The sequence below is a fragment of the Chrysemys picta genome, chromosome 10, assembly GCF_011386835.1.
Source record: "Chrysemys picta bellii isolate R12L10 chromosome 10, ASM1138683v2, whole genome shotgun sequence".
NCBI lineage: Eukaryota > Metazoa > Chordata > Testudines > Emydidae > Chrysemys > Chrysemys picta.
Genome location: NC_088800.1, coordinates 24,931,992 through 24,952,193, shown reverse-complemented (window position 1 = coordinate 24,952,193; position 20,202 = coordinate 24,931,992). Strand labels below are relative to the sequence as shown.

Here is a 20,202-nt window from a genome sequence, read left to right as displayed (position 1 = left end):
TTAAATCCTACTTTTTATACTTTTGTTTATCAATTAACCCAGAGTAAGTGATTATTACCTGGGGGAGCAAACAGCTGTGCATATCTCTCTATCAGTGTTATAGAGGGCGGACAATTTGAGTTTACCCCGTATAAGCTTGTACAGAGTAAAATGGATTTATTTGGGGTTTAGATCCCATTGGAGTCTGGGTGCTGGAGATAGGTGACTTGCTGAGCAGTTTTTGGTTAAAGTCTGCAGCTTTGGGGGCGTGGGTTAGACCTGGGTCTGTGTTGTAGCAGACTAGTGTGTCTGGCTCAACAAGGCAGGGTTCTGGAGTCCCAAGCCATCAGGAAAAACGGCTCAGAGGTAATTTCAGCACATCGGGTGATTGTCCCAAGAGGTCTCTGTGACCGAACCCGTCACACATACTAGTGACATTTCCTCCTAGTGTAAAAACTGTTTCCTGCTGCACTACAAACATTCTAATGTATCAGTGACTCTGAAGTGTGAAAGCGATCAGGAATGCAATAGATATAATACAAAGTAGCAATAAATAATCCTTTACGTGCATGATTTTGTTTAAACTCAATATAAAAGGTGATGTAGTTAAACTAGCATTTCCTATACTGAAATTTTTGTTTAAAGGAGGTTTATTAATTGGCTGGAAGGATGAATCTTACGTAATGAATCCTAAATAATAAAATTTGTACAATCGTTGCATGTTTTGATTGGTTGGGGCACTCTGGTGGGGGCAGTTGATCTTCAGAAAAACACTGAACCCTATATGCTTGATGAGAAACCACAGCGACAGCAGTAATTTGTTTTTAATTTTAAGCAGAGAGCAACTTAATACATAATTTAAGTAAAGAAGTAGGTAATGTGATTTCAGTGTCTCTATGAACAGATTTCACATTATATAAGAGACTCAAATTTGATGTTATAGTAAAATGGTTGCTAGACAAATACAGAAGTAACAGGAGCAGAATGATATTCCTATCATTTCAGGTAGGTCAATATCAAACTACCACAGTACATATTGGGTACCATATTGTAACTCTTTAGCTCATAACTAATATTGAGTCACAAATATGAGAGGAAATGACAATATTTTTCACAGGGGGCCTTTCCTTTATGTTTAGCTTGATTTGATCTCAGAGATTCTTCTGCCTACTCCTCATTTCAGATTCCAAGCCCTTCTTCTCTAAGAACTGAATTGATAAATTAAAATATAGGATGCAGTTGTTTAATCTATATGCATGTGCTTTTTTATTTAGCAAGGCACCAAGCTGTGCATTCAATACACAATTAAAAACAGAAATTCTGTGTAGCTGTATCTTTTAATTCTGATACTTAGCTGCAGTGCAAGTTGCAGCAGAAAACATGCATGGTGCGATGGAAAGTAATTCACTGCAGGCAATGTTTACAGTACATCTCATAATGTCCAGTGCCTGGATTTTAAGTCTAACCATGATTCTACTGGTCAATAGCACCGCTGAATAACTCCAGAAGAAAAATGGGAAGCCTAAAAGGGATTTCCAACCACATACAGTAATGTAGAAAAAGCACCTGAAAAGCATGCTTGTCACCTTGGCTTTGCAGCAGATCACATCTAGTCCCTATCCTGCATTTGGGATGAGTCTTGAATTTACTTTTCACCAATGTGTCTTATTGATCCAGTAGTTATAGAACATTGTGTTTTATTTATGACTGAATCTACTTCAGAATCTGATCTTGCTCGATAACATTAGCTTTTGAATAGCACCATCAATCTTTCCAAATTGGTTCAAATGTTAAAGCCCTTAGGGGCAGTGCTCTAGGAATGATTAGTGTGGCACATGGCAAATGATGTAAGCAAGTCAGAAGGTACCAGCTTTCTCATTAATCCATTAGGGTGGGAGTGGTGGCATGCTGAACAGTGAATGCTGTATTGTCAGGATACTAGGGTAGTTATGTGTCCCTTTCAAATAAACAGCCTGCCAACTGTACATCAAGACATAGCATAAATGGTGTTGATACCAACCCACCTGGCTGTTACTTGCACCACTGGTACACGCTTCAAATCACTCTGCTCCTCTAGGGAGCAAACAGAGGTCAGAACAGACCTTTCCTACCAACCTCCAGGCGTTAACAAACCACTCTCCAAACAACCCACAACTGCTAATGGAACATAATATGCTATAGTGAAAAACCCTGACAAAGTCTACCATGTTGGATAACAGGCAACAGTTGATTAGTGACAGCCTTGCTAATGCATTGTTCATTTAGTGTTGAAGTCTGGTAGGCTAGTAGTGATGTTGCACAACAGGCATAGCCTGGGAACTGTAGGTAGAAAGCTAATAGTGTGTAGGGAAGAAAGATGGAAATCAGTCAGGATGTTCTTTTGTATTACATAACTGGGAAGTTTTATTTAATGTCCCTCTCAAATCCCTAGTATCCACATGTTCCAGTGTAAGCGGTTACACCTTACTAATCTTACTAAGATTACAGTCAGTCTTGTGTTTCCATCATGAAATTTTTGCACCTGTTGGAGCTACAATCAGGAGTACATGAGAAGCTCCAGCATTCATGCTATTTCCTGCCTGGCCCAGAGGAAACCCGCACTGATTAGCTGCCTCCTCCCACTCAGAGCTGCTGCAGGAGGCAGGATGAGCTCTGCCACTTCCCCTCAGGAGTTGGGGGAGAAGCCCACACAACAGTCTCACAGGAGGAGGGATAAAAAGGGAAGAAGAAAAATAAAAAAAATGGAAAAAGCATAAGCAGGTTTCTGCAAGTTCCCAAATATCTGAGTGGCCACAGATGGTGCTGTGTGAAGTTGCATCAACTCCACCTGCAGGGTGGCTCATAGGATTCAAGATTGTGTCTGCTAGCTGCAAGCATGCATTCATTGCTGGCATCTCCTGTGCCCCATGGTCTAGAATGTTAGAAGGTGAATCCCTATGTAAGGAGATACTCTAGGATAAGAGAACACCCAGCCCGAATCCTTCTTAAAGGTAAGAGAGTGTCCAGTTTTCTTTTACATTAAGTCAGTGGGCAGGAGAAAGGAGGAATAGGTTGCAGTGTGCATCCTGAAGCTAGTTCTCCATCCTGTCTGTATTCAGGGCATTTGTATTAGACTTTCTTAGGGAAGAATTTCGTTACAATTAGGGTACTCTTCTCGATTAACTCCTTAATTGGTTTTCTCTGCTCTGAATGACAGTTCCTCAGTGTATCCCAATAGTAAACGTTTTCCAGTGTGAATATTTTGTAAAGGAACAGACTGTGAGAACTTATAATTGGAGCAATGCAAAATTCAGTAGTTTGGGTTCTCAAGTGTTTTGCAAACCTTTTACTCAATATTTAGTTCACATGGCATCTGCCCCCCTGAGTGTTAGGGTCAAATTCAGAGATAACCATGGAGTTTTGCCTGGTTTCCACATACAACCATAACTGGGCCTAGGCTGGTTTGAAATGTTCATAATCCTCCAGAAGCCTGGGCTGATAGCAAAATCTAAAATCAGGACAAGTCAGTTTCATATGCTTTTAAAACTTTACTTGTTAAGTGCTAAACAGTTATGTTGTAGTAACATACAGACTACCAGCTGTAAACAAAACAATCCTCTCCCCTACCCTGCCCCTTCTTTTGAACAGTGAAGCAACACTTTCCCACTTTGGTCTTTGTCTGATGCAGCAAGACAAAGTGTAGATCACTTGCTAGACATTTTTGCAATATTTTATTCTTTAATGATTTATAATTAAATTATAGAACAATTTTTTTAAAAATGAGCCTTGCCTTTTTGTCCTTTAAGATGACAGATCCAAGAAACCATTCATTTCCCAAGAAAAATAAATAGCTGTGGTCATGCCTCTTATGTCTTCTAGAGTAAAGGTCAGTGCCATGACATATTTATGGGGCTTGCTGTTCACAGCTGTTATGATGATTGTAGGGTTGTTACAAATGACTGTTTGTCTTGGCTTATAAATTTAAGTAGAGGAAATTATTTGTATTCTATATGCTTCACCAGCACATTTCAACAGATTCCAAAACTCATCCTGTTCCCTCCACATTTGCTTTAGTCAAACTGAGTTGTTTTTGCCTGCAAGGTCCTTAATATTCAAGCTCAATTTAGAGCAGTTCTTCTAACATACACATTTGCTCTAGCATATTAATATGTTCTCTACTACATTAGATCAAATACTTTTAATTAATTCATTAAATACAATGCAATTAACTCATTAGTGAAGCGTTCATCTGGGACGTACCATTTTATGATTATGCCACCAGTGCTTTTACTGCATTTGATTATGTTCCCATGTAATTAGGGTTCAGATTGAATGGGGATAAAGGAGAAAAAAACACTTTATTTTTGTATAATGAGAATAGAAGAAATTTAAAATATACAGCTACAATGTGCGCTCATTTGTTGAGTGGATGTCGCATGACTTTAGCAATAGAGTCTGTGTTATAGACCAGTATTTCCCAAACTTGGGACGCCGCTTGTGTAGGAAAAGCCCCTGGCGGGCCGGGCCGGGCCGGTTTACCTGCCGCGTCCGCAGGTTTGGCTGATCCCACTAGCCACGGTTCGCTGCTCCAGGCCAATGGGAGCTGCTGGGACATACTGGCTGCCACTTCCAGCAGCTCCCATTGGCCTGGAGCAGCGAACTGCGGCCAGTGGGAGCCGCGATCGGCTGAACCTGCGGATGCGGCAGGTAAACAAACTGGCCCGGCCCGCCAGGGGCTTTCCCTACACAAGCGGCGTCCCAAGTTTGGGAAACACTGTTATAGACAATTGGGTGGGAAGATGTGGAGAAAATATTTCCTGAAATGAGCTGTCCACGTGTATTAATAGTCCCAATATATTTTGTTGTTATCGGTATTAAAGAAAAGAGCGGTTGGTAATCTAACTCCCAAACTTTCAGGCACCTCTGGGTATGCTGCTGACTCATGAAATTTAATGTTGTCAGATTATTTAGGTGGTGTCCAAAGAGAATTTATTCCAGTCTTTTAATAAAAAAACCAAGATATGAATTGCAAGTGGATCATAAATAAAAACAGACAAAATGTTTTGAAATTTTTGAGGTTAAAAAAAAAATTACGCTTTGTCAGAAGACAGCCTGACAAGTTATTTTTCCAACATAGTTTGGGCATTTGAATGTATCCTGATACATTTCTAGTGGAAATCCACATTGTCCAAGATTTCTTGAAAGATAGGGCTCAGCCTATAAATAAAAAGCCATTTTGCTCAGTGAAACTGGACCCCGGAAATACACAATCAGGTAGCAGAGAGAGAGAAAAAATAAATACAGTGCAGTACTGTGTTAAATGTAAACTACTAAAAATAAAGGGAGTTTAAAAAAAAAAAGATTTGACAAAGTAAGGAAACTGTTTCTGTGCTTGTTCCTTTTAAATTAAGATGGTTAAAAACAGCATCTTTCTTCTACGTAGTAAATTTCAAAGCTATATTGAGACAATGTTCAGTTGTTAGCTTTTGAAAGAACAACCCTATCATTTTGTTCAGAGTTAGTTACAAACAACCTCCATTCCCTGGGGTCTTCGTAACTCTGAGGTTCTACTGTAGTTTAGGTTTTTACCCTCTGTGGGTCAGCCACTAGGGGGTAGCAGTTTGTATAGTCCAGGGATCGGCAACCTTTGGCACGCGGCCTGTCTGGGAAATCCACTGAAATGTTTGAGTTTTTTCAGTTTGACTCCCCCATCTTTAAAGTTATTAAACTTGCTGTGTTTTTGAACTCCTATCTTGTTTATATTTAGGAAAGAAAGTAAAATGTGTTTATATTCCATTCAAATGGAGTGCGCTATATTGCATCCAATATTTATTGCTGTTCAGATTATTCTGATCCATGTTATCGCCCTGTATAATGTGAACTGTTTGTTTAAATTTAAAACGCTATCCTCATTAAGACAGAATAATATGTTAATTGGTACACATCACACTGAGAATGGGAGGTATATGAAATAAGGTGTCACAAGCAGAGTATATTTTGCCTGTGACCTCCTGGGGGAAAGGCAGCCTAAGTTTCTGCTGTGTCTTAATGATCTTAGCCTTAAAAATAGATTTGCTTTTACTTTCAACTTTTTTAAATTTGTAATTAAAATTGCAGTAAGAAAACAGGATTTGGATTTTAGATTAAAGAAGGATCTAAGTCTGTGCTTATCTGTGAGAGAGTTTGAGAGAGAGAGCATAGTCTATAAATGTAGAAGTGGTTTGGTGCATATGTAAAAAAGGATTAAGTGTCATTGTATGCCACTGGATAGCAGGGCCGGCCCACAACATTTTGGCACCTGAGGCGGGGATCTCAAATGATGCCCCCATACTCCCTTGCGTGGGCCAAAACTTTGAAAGGTCTCAATTCTGCCTTCTTCCTGTTCTACTCCTTCATGGTACTGCTCTGCTACCTACCCCAATAAAGGAGAACTAACCATTTAAAATGCCTTGTTCAAAAATGTTAAGTAACACTTAACTTTCAAACGCCTGAACAGCAAATGTAACTTTTCTTGTCTGCATAGTAAACACTGGTATTTTTATCTGTTTGAATAATCAACGTGGTGCTTTCCATGCCTTCTTGGTTGCAAAGATTTGAACTGCTTCCTGAAGGTCCACAGTCTGGGCCAGCTCATGCTCTATTGAATTGGTTGCAAGGCCAACCAGCCACTCCTGTGTCATTGTGGAGCGTAAGTGTGTTTTTATTAACTTCAGCTTGGAGAAGCTGCATTCTCCCCTGGCAACTGTTACAGGAAGTGTTAGAAGTATGCGCAGAGCAACAAAAGCATTTGGAAAGAGGGTGGTCATCTTATTTGTGCATGTATATTCCAGAACAGCCTTTGGAGTTGATCCTGCTGAAATGTATCTTGAAAGGGCTTTCAGTTCATCACCTAAATCACTCGCATCAATATTGCACATGTGATCATGTGTCAACACTGTCCCTAGTGCCCTGCATTGCTGGTGTAGGTCTTCTTCGGGTATAGTGAGGAGTTTGGGAATATCATACAACATCCCAAATATACTGACTGTGTTGCACAATCTAGCACCTGGTTAAAGAATTCAACTTTGAATTATTGTTTGGGGTCTCTTATGGGATTATCCCGTGCCTCGTAATCAAAATGTCATCTTCGGTGACCAGGGCCGGCTCTAACTTTTTTGCTGCCCCAAGCAGCAAAAAAAAGTGCCGCCCCGTCGAGCGCCGCGCCGCCGGAACACCCCCCCCTCCAAGTGCTGCACCCCGCGCCAAGCGCCACGTTGCCGGAGCCTGCCCCCCCTGCCGAGCGCCACGCCGCCGGAACCCCTCCCTGAGCCCCGTGCGCCGCGCTGCCCCCCAGGCAAGCCCTACGCGCCGAAGCGCCCCCTGCCGAGCGCCGCGCCACCGGAGCGCCCCTCCCCCCCGCGGAATGCCGCGCTGCGCTGCCCTCCGCCACTCCAAGATTGGCCGCCCCTTACCAGGTGCCGCCCCAAGCATGTGCTTGGTTGCCTGGTGCCTGGAGCCGGCCCTGTCGGTGACTCTTGTATTCTTGAATGGATGTGAAAACTGCTTCAGTGTGAAGTTCCTCTGCCAACTTCTGTGCACTGTAGGTAGGACTTTATTTTGTCCAGTTGTTCCATTGCTCCAGATATATCAAAGTCAACACTGTGGAGTCTCTTGCTTACAACATTTGTTTCAAACAGTATGTCATGCCACAACACTAAGCCACACAGAAATTTGAAGTTATGTATGTGTAAGCAGAGTCAGGATGAGCTCTACCCTGACATCTGGTGGTGAATTATGGCGAGAGTGGAAAAGAACTCCAGGGGCTGATCTTGTTTGCATAGGCACACCCACTCGCCTGGCATGAAACAACAGCAACTGAAAGTGGTTACTTTGGCTGGTGTGGGATCCCCAGTTTCTCTGTTATTGGGGCAGGAAGAATAAAGTTTTGTTACCCTGATTCTGTGAATCAAGGCCAGTGGAACTGTTGTATGACAGAAGGACTCATCATTACCTAAGTAGCACTTGCTAGACAAGGGGCATAGGTTACAAAACCCAGTGAATTGAGAGAGGATGGGGATAGGTATTTGTACCTGATAGTACGGGCCCCCTTTGAGGGCTCAAAACATCAATTGCACCTCCTCCTCTCTCCACTGTTGAATGTCAGAGCTAGCTTTGATTCCATTAGGAGTCTATTTACAGGCTGCTGAGCTGAATCCACTTTGGGCCAGTGGTGTACCAGCAGTGGGGTTCCCCTACTATGAGCTGAAATCACTAAGAGCTGAAATCACAAAAGAGCTAAAGTTATTAAGAGCTGACATCACTGAATGCTGTGTTAAATAGCGGGGGAGCCTGAAGCTACATTGCTAAGTGGCTGGCGGCGCAGTTTGCAGGGATGGCTCGAGGAGCAGCACGGAGCCTTGTGGGGACGGCTGGAGCGGCCCAGGGGACGGTGACTGGAGCTGTTTGCGGGGATGGCTGGAGCGGCTCACAGGTCAGTGAGCGGAGCAGAGCAGTTCGTGGGACGGCAGGAAGTGGACTGGCTCGTGGTGAAGGCTGCGGCAGAACCCCACGGAGAGACGGCCGACCTCGGATCACGTAAGGTGCCCCCTTAACACCCTGCATGCCCCCCTTTTACTCTGGGGCTGCACTGACTAGGGACAGAGACTTTGGGTGGTTGCTGGACTTTGGGAACTCTGGGTGATTTTTGGGTTGCTGGATTCAAGAACCAAAGGGAAAGGGCACAGCCCAATGTGCTGGGGTGGGTCTTTTGCTCCTGGTTTGTGTTATGAATCCTGTTTGTGGTGTTTTTCCAATTTAATGCTGATGTCATTTACCTCATGTTATTAAACATTTTCTGCTACACTCAGACTCTGTGCTTGCGAGCGGGGAAGTATTGCCTCTTAGAGGCACCCAGGGGGTGGTATATAGTTGTCCCAGGTCACTGGATGGGGGCTCGAGCCGGTGTTGCATTGTGTTATTGAAACAGAACCCCTAGATACAGAACCTGGCCCTTGTTGCTGCCAACTTAGATGGGCAGAAGGGTTACATATGTTTCTGATGATTCCATTTCCCTCTGCCACTGTTCTCCCACAAACAGTTCCTGTCACAGCATTATCCTCCATAATGGCAACTCTGACATCATCTATCTTCCCAATTTGGTGATTGATAAGCTTTATCGCCTCCACTCGACTTTCCCATCATGTGGCACTCAGTGATTTCAGTGTCAGAGAGGATGTTCCCAGATGTTGCTTCAAAATTTGCCATTGATGAGTTGATGCAGAGAAAAATACATAGATGCTTTGAATTACATTAAAAAATTAATCAGCCTCTCTAGAAGCTGATGCTGCATCACTGACCACCAAGTTCAATGAATGAGGATTGCATGGGACAAAAAAAGCTCGAGGGTTTAACTCTTGGGCCTGGTCCACACTAACCCCCCACTTTGAACTAAGTTACGCAACTTCAGCTACATGAATAACGTAGCTGAAGTTGAAGTACCTTAGTTCGAAATTACTGCGGGTCCAGATGCGGCAGGCAGGCTCCCCCGTCGACTCTGCGTACTCCTCTCGCGGAGCAGGACTACCGGTGTCGACATCGAGCACTTCCGGGATCGATCCAGGATCGATTTATCGCGTCTAGACAAGACGTGATAAATCGAACTCAGAAGATCGATTGCTTACCGCCGGACCCGGAGGTAAGTATAGACGTACCCTAAGATCTGTGTCTGTACTCCTCTGTTCTTTCCTCTCATGTTGGCACCATTATAGTAGCCCTGACCTCTCATGTCAGCTATCGCAATTCCCGTATCTTCCAGCTTTTTAAGAAGCTCATTTGTCATACCAGTTCCTGTAGTATCATCAATGTCAATAAATTCTAGAAAATGCTCTCTGACAGTCACCATTGCAGGGACATTTTCACTAGGTTATGTTGTTGTTACAAAACGCACCATTAAAGTCATTTGTTCCGTATGGCTGATATCAGGTGTGCAGTCCAGAATAACAGAGTAATATCTTGCTGACTTCAGATCTGCCACAATCTTCTGTTTGACTTTTGTTGCCAGGAAATGTATGATCTCATTTTGAATTGTTTTTCCAAGGTAGTGGTGTGTATACATTTCCTGGGTGGTGAAATATATACACACCAACTCTTCTTAGTTGCTCCTGGAGTACAGCATCAAACTCAGCCATCAGCTCCACAATTTTAAGGAAGTTTCCATTGTTTGGCACATACAGCTGATTTGAAGTGCCACATGGTGCTAGATTTTGGGTAGCAAGCATTCTCACAATGGCAATAAGCCTTTTCAGAACATTTTGCCAGTAAAGAGACTCTGATGCAATCTTCTCTTGATGCTGATCATCTATGATGGCCTTTAACCATAATCTCATCTCAAGCTCTTTCCACCTATGGAATGCTCTCTGGTGATTTGCTGCCTTCTCATGGTGTCATAACTATAAAGGGAAGGGTGTAACAGCTGTCCTGTGTACAGTACTATAAAATCCCTCCTGGCCAGAGACTCCAAAATCCTTTTCCCTGTAAAGGGTTAAGAAGCTGGCATCTGACCCAAAGGACCAATAAGGGGACAAGATACTTTCAAGTCTTGGGGGGGGGGGGGGAAGGCTTTTGTTTGTGCTCTTTGTTTGGGAGTCATTCGCTCTTGGGACTGAGAGGGACCAGACATCAATCCAGGTTCTCCCCATCTTTCTAAACAAGTCTCTCATATTTCAAACTTGTAAGTAAAAAGCCAGACAAGGCGTCTTAGTTTTACTTTGTTTTCTCAACTTGTAAATGTACCTTTTACTAGAGTGTTTATCTTTGTTTGCTATACTTTGAACCTGAGGCTAGAGGGAGGTCCTCTAAGCTCTTTAAGTTTGATTACCCTGTAAAGTTATTTTCCATACTGATTTTACAGAGATGATTTTTACCTTTTTCTTTAATTAAAAGCCTTCTTTTTAAGAACCTGATTGATTTTTCCTTGTTTTAGATCCAAGGGGGTTGGATCTGTATTCACCAGGGAATTGGTGAAAGGTTTCTCAAGGCTTCCCAGGGAAGGGAATCCATTTGAGAATGGTGGCAGCGGACCAGAACTAAGCTGGTAGTTAAGCTTAGAAGTTTTCATGCAGGCCCCCACATTTGTACCCTAAAGTTCAAAGTGGGGATACAGCCTTGACACATGGCATGCCAGATTTCTAGGCAGATTTTTCCAGTCCTTTGTTCCTGTAGAACCCAATGTGGCTGGAACATTAGATTGGAAGAGTTTGCAACGAATATAGTATGCAGCATTCTGGGTTTTTTAGTACATAAGCCAGGGCCTCTCCACTTTGTCACCATTGGGGATTTCATGCCAGTAATGTGTTGGTTGGAAACTTCTATTTTCATTGTCTTTGGGGAACATGAAGTTTTTCACTTGCTGTGACCCAAGCAGTACAAGGAAGTCCCTCAGGCTACTGCTCAAGTGGGTCCACAGTCCTGGATCATCTAGACATAAGGAACTAAACTTGGTAGCAGCTGTTTCTTGTGCCTCCACCACACTCTTCTCTCATCTACATTTTTCTTCAGGAATGTGCATGGTTCCATCCATTTGAGATGGAGATATGGATGCTGCAGTAGCTGCCAGGTCACCTGCACTCTGACTACCTGGAAGATCAGGCATTTCCTCACCACTCACATCCTCATTGGGTCCGGAAGGCTCACCGTGAACATTTGTGTCTATGTATCTCAGGAGAGCTCCTTTCTGCTTAGATAGAAAAGCTTCCTTTGTTTTCTTTCTTTTTCTGAATGCTGCCCCAGAGGGACGTTTTCTTCTTTCACTCATGACTGCTGTTCTGTGCCAGCTATAGTGGCTCTCCACACTCAGTTGAAGGGGACAAATAAGCAGGCTGGTAGGAGGGCCTGATTGAGGGAAGATATCAGCATCTTAAGGGCCTAACTGGCTCCTTCTACTTCAGTTGACTGCCTGTTCTCCTCAAGTGGGTTCAGGGGAACAGCAGGAAACAGGAATCTCCCTGAGAAGCTGGTGTTAATCAGTCCAGGTTCCTGGGGGTGCTAGAGAGGTACATAGGAGGCTTCTCCTCCTCTCTCTCCCTGCAGCTCCTCCTGCTTTCTGTTATTCCCTCTCACCTTTTCTCCTGCCTGCCTGTTATGTCTCTTGTGCCCTCCTTCCTCCAGCACAGCACTCCACCATCTCTGTGCATATAGAACAGAGAGAATACATATGCACCAGCAGCAGACACAATTTTCTACACTCTGGGTCCTAGTGGTGTTTTCCCTCCCTCCCCCCCATTCTGGCACCTGAGGTGGCTGCCTCAGTTTGCCTCATGGTAAGGCCAACCCTGCTGGATAGACCTATAACTTGAAGTGGGAAACATAAACCCACACATGTAAATCAAACGTTCACTTTGAAAGCACCTCTTTTTAACCATAGTTGCTATTAAATGCTAGAAAATTCTACTTCTCTAAGTTTTCTTAGGCCTTGCTTACACCTTTCTCTAATTTTAATTAAACCAGTTCAAACCCCTCTGTAGACATTCTTATTTCGATTTTTAGCTTAAACCTGTTCCGAACTGACTTCCGCTAAAACTGAATTAAGCCTGGTTTAAGTGAAGTCTGCACATTCTGTTGCATTTTAACTAAATTGGTTGAAAATCACATATTAAACTCATGTAACTCTGTAGATAAATCAGCGAATAGTCAGTTGATGTGGCCTCTGTTAGCCAGTATACATAAATGGTATGTATTTGCTCTGGAGAAGAAAATTTACTTTAAAGAAAATGTTGATGCACCAACATGCACTGCCATTTGAGATGACTACTGGATCTGGTGACCTGCTCTTGGGTTTAATCAGAGGCTGAGCTGCTGCAGGCTGGGGCTTCATTTCAGAATTTGGGGAGTATCATTGGAAAAAGCAAACAGTTTTGCTGTTTGTGCACAAGATGCTGCCAGGTTTGGCTGAAGGTTGCAAGACATCCTTTATGTTAGGCCTTCATGGATTTTTTTTCTACTTTCAATGAGAAAAGACTTCATTTCAAAGAGAAGATGCCAGAATAAGCCTGTCTTATTGACTTATTGATAGGCAGAAATGTTATGAGTAATACTGATATGTGAGAATAGGAAACTGGAGGCCAGGAATTCTGTCTGAGAGTTATCTATTTCAGTGCTATTTAGAGCTGCAGAGACAGTAGCAATTTGTCCTTTTTCTGTCTGCTTTCCTTAGCTGTTGCGACTTGCTTTCATACTTGGTTGTCAGTTGTTGCCTGTTGCATCCTGATATGGCGGGAATGTCAAAGCTGGAGACAATTAAAATCTGAGCTCAGTTCACCCAACAGTGTAACTTTCAAAGATCACATCTGAATTATTGTCTCCACCCTTGAAATTATTATCAGGATGCAGTGGGCAGACATTCAGCAGCTAACCTACAAGTAAGAAAACAAATGGCAAAAATTGGTCTTAAATTTGGACTGTTCTTGGACTGAGAGAGACCAGGAATAGAACCCAGTTCTCTGTCATAGCAGAATAGGCCTTAAGACTGCTGGCCTGATACCATATTATCAATGGTTCAGTTTTACTAATGTTCAATAAAGTTTGTTTCCACTAGTGAAGAAACAGCTTCCATTTCCTTTGCTGCTCTGCTGCATATCCTTCTCTTTGCTGGCTTATAATAGCCATATGCAGCTTTTACCTCCCTGCTGTACTCACTAGGGAAAATAAATATCAAAGGGAGCTCGAATCACCATGTGAAACACACTCCCAGAAGCCTAAGTCCCCGAGTGACATGCATTTCTCTAGTCCCCAGATCTGAATCTGTGCTTCTCTTCCGCTACTTTCATATTTCTTTTAATTTCCCTCATTCCCCAGTTATTACAAATCTCTCTTTGTCTCCAGCTACCTCTACCATCCCTATTTTGGGCATGTCCAGCTGTCTGCCCAAACCAGCTCTCCGCATTTGCTCCCTTTCTCTCTGGTTGTTTCAGTTCTACCAATTAGCGGGCCGCTTAATAGAATCCTCTTCAAAATGTGAATTGTATGACAATTTGAGTGATTCAGAGAAGTGTAATGCCCTGTATCTTCCTTGTGCTGGCCTCTGGTGTGGCTCCAGTTCAGAGGGGAGTCCCCAAGTGCCCAGAACTGACATAGTGGCTGGCTCCACACACTTCCTGTAGCCCCCAGCATACTGGCATCTTTGGAGTGTTTTAGTCTCCAGTAGTCTCTGACAACCCCAAGAACCAGTTTCCAGCCCTCCCACCGTCAGGGCTCCGTTCGAGCGTCTTTAGCTACCTTTGCTATTCCAGCTGGTCCTGTTTCAAATGCAGTTCAGCTAGACTGCAAGATCCAGTGCAGAGGCTTACATTTTCAGGCCATAATGTGTCTGCCTTTTCTTTAAAGAGTCATATGTGAATGCTCTAAATGAAAAGCAACAATGTTACTGGTCCTCAATCTCCTCTGGATGTGGCCAGGGTTGCGGGACATTGGCAGGGCAGTGGGATTTCAGGCTCCAGGTCTCTGTCTGTGACCTTTCATGAGACTAAATTGAGGTGGTAGGTGAGGCTGTGGCAGTCCTAGAAGATACCCTAGGCCTAATATAATCCTGTGTTGGAACAGAAAGAACATGTCTACACAGTGGGGGGAGGGGAGAGGGGTGACACAAGGAAAGACGTAGAGATTGTGAGGAGAGGCTAATGATTTTACATGCCGAGATAAAGCTGTAGCTTGGTTGCATACACTGGGATGGATTTCATTCAGTGGAGTATGTGAATAATGAAAATTTCTGGTGCATCACATAGTTAGTTCCATTGTCTGGGGTCAATCAATTTTTTTTGATGGGCGAGTAAAACTGTTTTTTGTCTCTCTCTCTCTCTCACATTGTGAGGGGATGGTGGAATGATACTGTTTTGCAAGGCTGTTTTGGGGAGGAATTTTTTTTTTTTTTTTAATAACATCACTTCAGTGGATGGGACATTGTATCAAGGCTGCCCTGTTTCAGCATAGCTGCCTATAATACCCAACATTGTGATGGGGGCTGGGCTGAGCTCCCTTTGTGTTTAGGGAGCTTTAGTCGTGCTGATGTAACATTTGCCCCACTAAAAACATATTTTGAATTTCTTAACCAGACTGGATTGTATTTTCCTCAGAGACTCTGTGATTTTGGCCCTAGTCCAGGCAGCTATTCTCTTCCTGTAGAGATCTTGTCTCTTTCCCTTTAGTGTGGCCCACTAGGCTGTGTCACTGCAGTAAACTTTCCAGACATCAGGTCCCCTTTTTTTGGCGGGTGCAATAGATGCTTTTTTTTTTTTTAATTTCAATAGTGTGATCTCTTAATTATTTTAAAGTTAGCCTATTGTACATTATGGCACAAACCAAAACTGCATGGACCATTCTGCTGACCTGCTGCCTAGTATTTCATGCTGTCATGTGAGAGACTGAGGTACAGTTCCCAGAGCCAGTTGCTTCGGGGTTGGCATTGCGCTCAGCCATTGTGCAGAGGAAGCACATTGCATTACTGTTGAGCAGCCCCTATGATGGAATGAGGAGAGACAATGTTGGGTTCTGGAACCTTCTAACCAAGGATCGTTGCTGTAACCCAGGTCTAGAAGAGTGGGGATAGGGATGTTTTCTACTTATCATTGGAATCAAGGTATGAAAGCCCCCCCAGTGAGTCCCAAAAAGAAAAGAAAAACTGATTAAGAGGCGCACAAAGGAGTGTTTGATTAAAAATGGAATTAACTGACACCAGTTTAAAAAACAGTACAGGAGCAAATGGTAGAATTATAATGACAAGGAGAATATTGTAAGCCTCTTTATAGTGCCCCTCAGAGATGTAGTTTCACTTAAAATTAGAAGCAATGGTTTTATAACCTTTCATCTGAAAATCTCAGATTGTTTTACAAATGTTAATTAATCCTCACAAGACCCTTGTGAGACGAGTCGAGATCATTTCACCACTACTGTAATTCATCTATCTCTGGGGGTGAACAGGGCAGCTGCTTCTAATAGCTCAACTGCTACTTTCTGCAGCACATGGGTGTTCCTCATCCAAGTGCTGGCCCAAACCCACACTGCTTAGCTCATGAGAAGTGACAGAACCACAGCACAAAGTGCTATTCTGAAAATAGTCTTCAAAATTGCAGTCTTTGAATTGTAGCTTCATGTGAACGGGTTGGAAGGAGACAATCCTTTTAAAATCTTGCCTCCGTTCATAGAACCGCCTCTTTCTCAGGAAAAAAAGAATTGTACTCCTTGTAGATTGCAAAAGTGTTCATTCAAGTTTCCATTCAGGTTCTTGTCTTCTTCTACCAGAAAATCCATCACCTGTGCCTGCTTTGTCATATTTTTACTGTATGTCTGTTTGAGAAAAAGACTGTTATGTATTAGGTTTGGAACACCATGGACATACTTTTTTTCTAATCTAACCTTGGTAAAGCAGGAAGAGGATATTAGCTACCTCTAAACAGAATGTGGATAATTAGGAATTGATGTTATTAATGTTACACCGTTTGACTTCGGTGGAGCTAATCTGGGTTTATACTGGTGTGAATGAGAGGCGAATTGGGCCATCTGTTTTGTGTCTGACAAAACTCCATGTTGATTGATTATTTTAAAAAGTTATTGGTTTCTGTATGGTGTTACAGTGTGTGTGTGTGTTGTGCTTTTTTTTGTTTTGGGGTTTTTTTTTGGCCACAATCCTAGAGATATGAGCCTTTAGAAACGGGGAGAGTGTGAGGTGAAGATTCATTACTGAGCTGTCCTGTATTGAGTGTTGACTAATTTCAGTTTGTTTCTGGAAGTTATACTGTGTTATCTGTATCCAGTTGACTAATTTCCTTTCTTTTTGATGCAAATCTAGACAATACTACCTTACAAAACAAGTTGTTTAACATAACTGCAATGAGGATTTCTTTTGTCTTGCATAGGAAATTTGTTTTTCCTTATATCTCACTCAGTTAATCCTCCTAAAGATATATTTCCCTTCAAGTCTGGGTTTTATGGTTTCCACTTCTGTTGAGTGAGGGCTTTAGCTGGGGTGGTGATTTATCTAAGGCCTTGGCTACACTTACCCGCTAGTTCGGCGGCTGGCAATCGAACTTCTGGGTTCGACTTATCGCGTCTAGTCTGGACGCGATAAGTCGAACCCGGAAGTGCTCGCCGTCGACTGCGGTACTCCAGCTCGGCGAGAGGAGTACCGCGGAGTCGACGGGGGAGCCTGCCTGCCGAGTGTGGACCAAGGTAAGTTCGTACTAAGGTACTTCGACTTCAGCTACGTTATTCACGTAGCTGAAGTTGCGTACCTTAGTTCGAATTAGGGGGATAGTGTAGACCAAGCCTAAGAAAGCGGTTTCCTTTTTATCTTTAAAAAAAAAAAAGTAATTCTGCTCTGTCTTAGCTGAATCACTCTGGATATGCTGATTGTATTCCCCACAGAATAAATAAAACCTGTGGCAGAAATGAAGAGATAAGCAAACTTTTTTGTGTTTGCCCTGATCTCAAACTAAAAAGCTTATTCAATTACTGTGAGATTTTGTGGAAAAAGAATGCATATGAGATAAGAACTTTCGTCAACTTTGAGCCTAACAAAATAAAATGTCTGCTTTGTAGTAAATCCTTCTGAATTTGGGTTTATAACAGAAATTCTAAGAGACCTCTTTCATTTTAATCTGTGCTGTGGGTGCTGCTCACCTCCTCTTGGATAACAGCCAAGAGGAATTTCTAGGAAAAAGCAAATAGAACTGAAATCTGAAGAATGCTACCAGGATATCAGGCAAGACAAGCTGGCTGTAAGGCCAGGCTTTAGGTGGTGCTGGAGTGATGCTGCCCAGCTTCTGAACTACCCCAGCAAATGTAGGCCACTGTACTGGTTAAAATGCAGTTTTAGGCTGTTTCTCCACATCAGTGCACTCAGCATTGAGATTGAAAATTCAAGACAAACACCAGAGGGCAGCTGGGTGCTGAGACTGAGTTTGAATTATGTCAAATTGCACAAAGGAAAATAAAAAAGATTTTTGTTGTTCACAGAACAATTGGGTCCCCGCAGCACAGTTTGATGCCTGATACGGTTTAGGTTTCTGAAATTATTTTGCATGGTACTGTACAAGGATAGTACAATTCACTTTCACTTTTTTTTCTTTCACATCCTCTCGTGCTGTGGACGGAATCCTCATCTGCTGAATAAATGTTTTTTGTGTGGATATTGTATTCATCCAATATATTTTTTTCTTTTCCACTCCTAGTGTTTCTGGTGTAGTGGAGTGTCTGGAAATGGAAAATAGCTTTGATGTTTTAACTGTGAGACAAGTGAGTTGAAAATATTCTGTAGCTAAATCCTCACAATAAAATTGGATGTTTTAGGCTGATCATTTTGCTAAATCCTTTTGCTGTTTCTGAAACTTATGCAGGAAAAAGATTATCTGAAAAGTTTGTGTGAAGATTTGCTAGTTTCATTGTCATCCCTGAAAATAGGCAAAACTTACCTAGATTTATTAATGAATGTCACATGATTCTCTACTCCAGAGGATGTGGTTGGGATTCTTGGCTTCTTACATGGGAGTCCCTGGTGTGTAATTGTCATTACATGGCTACCTTTTCAAAGAATTCCCAACACAAGTTTTTGTTCAAAAAATGACCATTGAGTGCAAAGGCAGTGATGTACTAGCACTGTAATTCAAGATTTCTTATTTCACATGAATGTAGCTAACACACACATTTGAAATTTTCTGCGTACCCTCTTACGTCAATGTGCAGAGTAATTTTATTAGCTTACCACTATCCTTTGCCAGGTCAGCTTGCCTTGTTTATTGCTTTATAGCAATAAACTTTCTGAAATTGATCCACCATACTCCATTACTATCGACATTTAATTACTTTTTCTGAAATTATTTGTTGTTCAGCATTGTGAGATTTGTAATAGCAATGTCACTGGGGCAGCTCAGTGCCAAGTGAAACCACTGAGGACAAGCACAAACCTACTTTAAATACAAACTTGCTATCAACATTCCTAATTATCTCTGTAATGCAGCTGGATTCTAGCGGGCCCAATTCAGCTCCCACTGAAATCTCTCCTTTTACTGAAATGGGAGCTGGATGGGGCCGGTAATCCTTTGTACAAGTGAAAACATCTATCTAATTAATTCTGGGCTCTTTTCTCTTTGAAGAGGGAACAAATTTCATATGTTGGAAGGGAACATCTCTGCCACTGAATAATTAAGGAAAGCCCCACTTTTCCACACCCGTATTTGGGGTGTCTGTTGCAAGTCTGACTGCAATGGAAGATGGAGTTGTTAAACTTCTCCATATCTAGTCTATCTAGGATTTTATACTGCTGCCCATCACCAGAGTATCTGATTATCTTCCAGATAAAATCAATAGCAACGATAAAGTCCTTAGCTGACTTCCTGGAATCTCTGGTTCTGACCTTTTGGGGGTAGAAACTCTGCTTATGCCATTTGGAGGGTTGATTTGTTTGGGCTTTTTTGAGGGGGAGACATTTGAGTATGTGGGGATGTCAGTATTGAAAGACACACTTACAGACAGTCACTGTCTTTTTCATTTAATTACTGTTCTCGCATAAAAGCGAGACATTGCAACAAGGAAAGCAGCATGAATTTCTAGAGATACAGTACAGTTAGTTTTAACTCAGAGTTCTTGTCATATTTCAGTACTTCTCTTCCATAAGATTATTCTTTCATTGATTGTGTTTCAATAAGTTGATGCGTAGCTATGACTTTTCAGTAGTCCCAGGAGGCTCATATTTTCCTGCTTGAAGCTGTTCTTTGTATTTTAAAAAGTCTCTTCTTTTGTCAAAGTATTTTACCCATTGCTGTGGACACCTAGATTCAAAAGAACATCTAAGCTTCTGACACCTAAATGCATCTTCCATATTTTCATCTAAGCATTTCCAGTATTCATCCCTGGCTCCCCAGCAAGCCTTCCTTTCCTCCATTGATGGCGCTGACATTTTTATTACCGCCCCCGCCGCGTCCCTCCGGCAGGGAACTGTCCTTGAGACAGACTTGATATCTGCTATATCATTATTTTACGGTTTTGCTTTCTGTATTTCTACATCACTGTGATGGAGTGTTTACCCCACTTTTGCCCAGAAAAGTTTAATACAGAGTGAGGAGGGGGCTAATTAACCCAATAAGCCACAGCTGAGGGGAATCAGGTGGCTAAGTAATCCCCTGAATGAATAAGGAAGCCTTGCTGAGGAGGAATGAACTGGGCTGGGACTGTAAAGGCAGCAAATTGGCAGCAGAAGGGAGCTGTTGGGAAAGTCTGAAT

At 42.4% G+C, this 20,202-nt stretch overlaps 1 protein-coding gene across 1 annotated transcript; it reads right to left on the bottom strand.

Moving 5' to 3' along the window:
- Positions 1-19,455: 19,455 nt before the first annotated feature.
- On the bottom strand, positions 19,456-19,888 carry LOC101945927 (cytochrome c oxidase assembly factor 6 homolog). The gene has a single exon (XM_042847061.2). It carries the CDS (start codon positions 19,877-19,879, stop codon positions 19,640-19,642), a length of 240 nt encoding a protein of 79 aa, XP_042702995.1. The 5' UTR covers positions 19,880-19,888; the 3' UTR covers positions 19,456-19,639.
- Between the last annotated feature and the right edge of the window lie 314 nt (positions 19,889-20,202).